This window comes from Silene latifolia, chromosome 4, assembly GCF_048544455.1.
Source record: "Silene latifolia isolate original U9 population chromosome 4, ASM4854445v1, whole genome shotgun sequence".
NCBI lineage: Eukaryota > Viridiplantae > Streptophyta > Magnoliopsida > Caryophyllales > Caryophyllaceae > Silene > Silene latifolia.
In genome coordinates this window covers 88608941-88611974 of record NC_133529.1, presented here as the reverse complement: position 1 = coordinate 88611974, position 3034 = coordinate 88608941, and the positions used below count along the sequence as shown (strand labels likewise).

The 3034-nt window shown below is 39.4% G+C and overlaps 1 protein-coding gene across 1 annotated transcript; it reads left to right on the top strand.

The window, feature by feature from the left end:
- The first annotated feature begins 427 nt into the window (after positions 1-427).
- On the top strand, positions 428-2551 carry LOC141651732 (uncharacterized). Its single transcript, XM_074459432.1, has 2 exons — positions 428-1547; positions 2001-2551. The coding sequence occupies exons 1-2, from the start codon at positions 428-430 to the stop codon at positions 2549-2551; spliced, it is 1671 nt and encodes a 556-aa protein (XP_074315533.1).
- Positions 2552-3034: the final 483 nt, after the last annotated feature.

Here is a 3034-nt window from a genome sequence, read left to right as displayed (position 1 = left end):
ATGAAAGCTGCGCGCATAATAATAATAATAATAATAATAATAATAATAATAATAATAATAATAATAATAATAATAATAATAATAATAATAATAATAATAATAATAACAACAATAATAACAATAATAACAACAACAATAATAACAATAACAATAATGGTCGTTTTAAGAGTTAAATGAGTGTAGAGATAGAGAGAGAAAAAGCCTAAAAATTAGAAATTCTGGATAACAAAAACCCTAAAAAACTCTAAAACCCTAAAAAATGTCGATTAATTGTTTAGATCCATAACAATTTCTACCTCTAACCTCTACCCCGAATAAGGTTGCTGATGTTCCCACTACTTCAATGGCGGTCATAGGCGGCCCTGGGAGTGGGGATAATGGGAAAACGTTGAATATAAATACAGTGGTTGGAATTGCCCCGTAGGACATGGAAGCATTGGTCCCTGAGACTCAAACTGTGATTGAAACGGTTCCTGATACAACTTCTGACTGGGTTGTTCAAGGCCGCAGAAAAGGGAAAGAACGATTGGGTGCAATTGCTGAAGAGCCAAGTGCCTTACTAAGCCTCACGGAGGAGGATGTGAAGGATCAACTGGAGTTTTGGAAGTCTGCTGTTTATGGTTTCGTTCTGTGTGCAAATCCGCCTGTTGATGTGGTGGAGGGTTTCCTTAGACGACTATGGGCAAAATTTCCGATTGACAGAGTCTCCTTTTTCCCGAATGTAGTGTTTTTGGTGCGGTTTAAGACAATTGCAGCAAGGGATCTTGTTCTTCAGCAGGGTCACTTCCTCTTCAATAATAAGCCGCTCATTGTTCGGCCGTGGAGTGAAGATGTGCTGTTGGAGAAGTCTGAAGTCAAAGATGTACCAGTTTGGGTTAGATTGCATAATCTTCCTTTGAAATTTTGGGGTAAGTGTCTACCTAAAATAGCTGGTTTATTGGGTGCATTTGTTAGATGTGACGCTGCTACGACGGATAAGACCAGATTGGGATTTGACCGGGTAATGGTTGATGTTAAATTTGGTGCCCCAATTCCTGAGTCTATTAAATTTCTTGATGAGGATGGTTGTCTTCTCAAAATTAAGGTCGAGTTTGAGTGGAAACCTTTACTTTGTGTGAAATGTAATGGGATAGGACATGAGTCTAAAAAATGTAAGACACTAAAGGAACCAGGGACTCAGAAAGTGGTAGTACAGCAGAAAGGGAAGCAACAGTGGAGGCCTAAACAGAAGATAAAGCCTACTGCTGCTCCCAGTGTGGTAATAACGACCACTCCTCCTGTTGTTACCAACATACCTAATCCTGAGGCAGTTGTTAGTACTCCTGTTGAGAAGCCTAACCAATTTCAAGTGTCCTGGAGTAGAGATGGGAAATACCATATGGACAATACCCCTGCTAAGAACATCATCAGACTTAGTAGGCAGGAAATTTTGGAGGCAGGAAGGAGTTCTATTAAATTTGGGCAGCACACCTTCATGGAATCCCTTAACAATACAACACCTAAAGTAGGAGTAGGTACAAATGGTAGTGCATTACCTCCTAAGGGGGGTAATGTATAATTGGGGATTCTTGAATGTTAGGGGGTTGAATAGCCTATCTAAGCAAAATAGTATTAAATGGTTTATGCATCAACATTAGATAGGTTTATTTGGCCTCCTTGAGACAAAGGTCAAGGCTTTGTCTCAAAATCGTGTTAGGAATAATTTGTGTAGTCATTGGTGCATTTCTACTAATACTCATCTACATAAAGGGGGGAGTATTTGGATTTTATGGATGCCCCATATGTTTAGTGTCCAATTTCTTGATTATAATCCACAGTTCCTTCATATGATTATCACTGACTTCGGAACTGGCTATTGTTTTTGGTTGACTATGGTTTATGCATATATAGGGACCCAAGAGAGAAAAGAATTGTGGGACAAATTGAGTGCTTTTAAGAGGAATATTTAGGGAGCATGGGTTATTTGTGATGACTTTAACACTGTATTGGTGCCTGCTGAGAGATTGGGGGGAATAGTACTGTGGAGGAACTGGAGGATTTGAAGGCATGTGTTGATGAATGTGAGGTGGCTGATGGTCCTGCTAGTGGTTCCTTCTTTACTTGGTGTAATAAGCAGGACCCAGCTACTAGGGTATATAGTAGACTAGATAGAGTGCTGGTTAATCATCAGTGGCTCCATGATAATCCTTCTTTGTATGCTCAGTACTATTGTGAAGGAATTTTTGATCATACCCCGTGTGTCATTCAAGATTTTGATGATAAAGAGAAGAAGAGAAGAAGTTTTAAATACTATAATATGTGGAGTCAAGCAGGAGATTTCAAGCTTTGTGTTCAGTCTAATTGGAAAGGCAATTGGTATGGCACAAAGATGTATAAATTGACAAGACAGCTTAAAAATCTGAAATTCCATCTTAGAAAGCTGAATAAGGAGAGTTTTGCTGATATTGAAAATAATTCCCATAGAGCTAAGATGCATTTGGAGTATATACAAGACAGGTTAAGGGTTGAACCTCAAAACATACAGCTTATTGAGATGGAGAGATGCTTCTAATAGTGTTAGATTCCTGGCCAATGCTTGCCATGAATTTTTAGTGCAGAAATCTAAGGTTACTTGGATGGAAAAAGGAGATAGCAATACCAAGTATTTCCATCAAGTAATCAAGGGCAGGCAGGCCAGAGGTAAGGTCTTGAGTATTACTAATACTCAGGGGGTCTTGTGTGAGGATACTGACAGCATCCAGTCTCCTTTCTTGCAATTTTACACCTCCCTCTTGGGTACTTCTACTGAGACCAGGCATGTATGTACGGATGTGGTGCAGAGGGGACATGTTTGTACTGCGGAACACCAGCATATTCTCCTCTCTCTAGTCAGTGATGATGAAATTAAAAAGGTTATGTTTTCTATACCTAGCCATAAGGCTGCTGGACCTGATGGCTATTCTAGTGCCTTTTTCAAAGACTCTTGGGACATTGTTGGGAGGGATATATGTGATGCCATTCAGGATTTCTTTCATGAAGGGAAATTGCTTAGACA

Excerpts from the sequence above, each read along its gene's own strand:
- LOC141651732 (XM_074459432.1), top strand. The coding sequence starts at position 428 with ATGGAAGCATTGGTCCCTGAGACTCAAACTGTGATTGAAACGGTTCCT. Across the intron at positions 1,548-2,000 it reads TGCATTACCTCCTAAGGGGG|AGATTGGGGGGAATAGTACT; the intron begins GTAATGTATAAT and ends GTGCCTGCTGAG.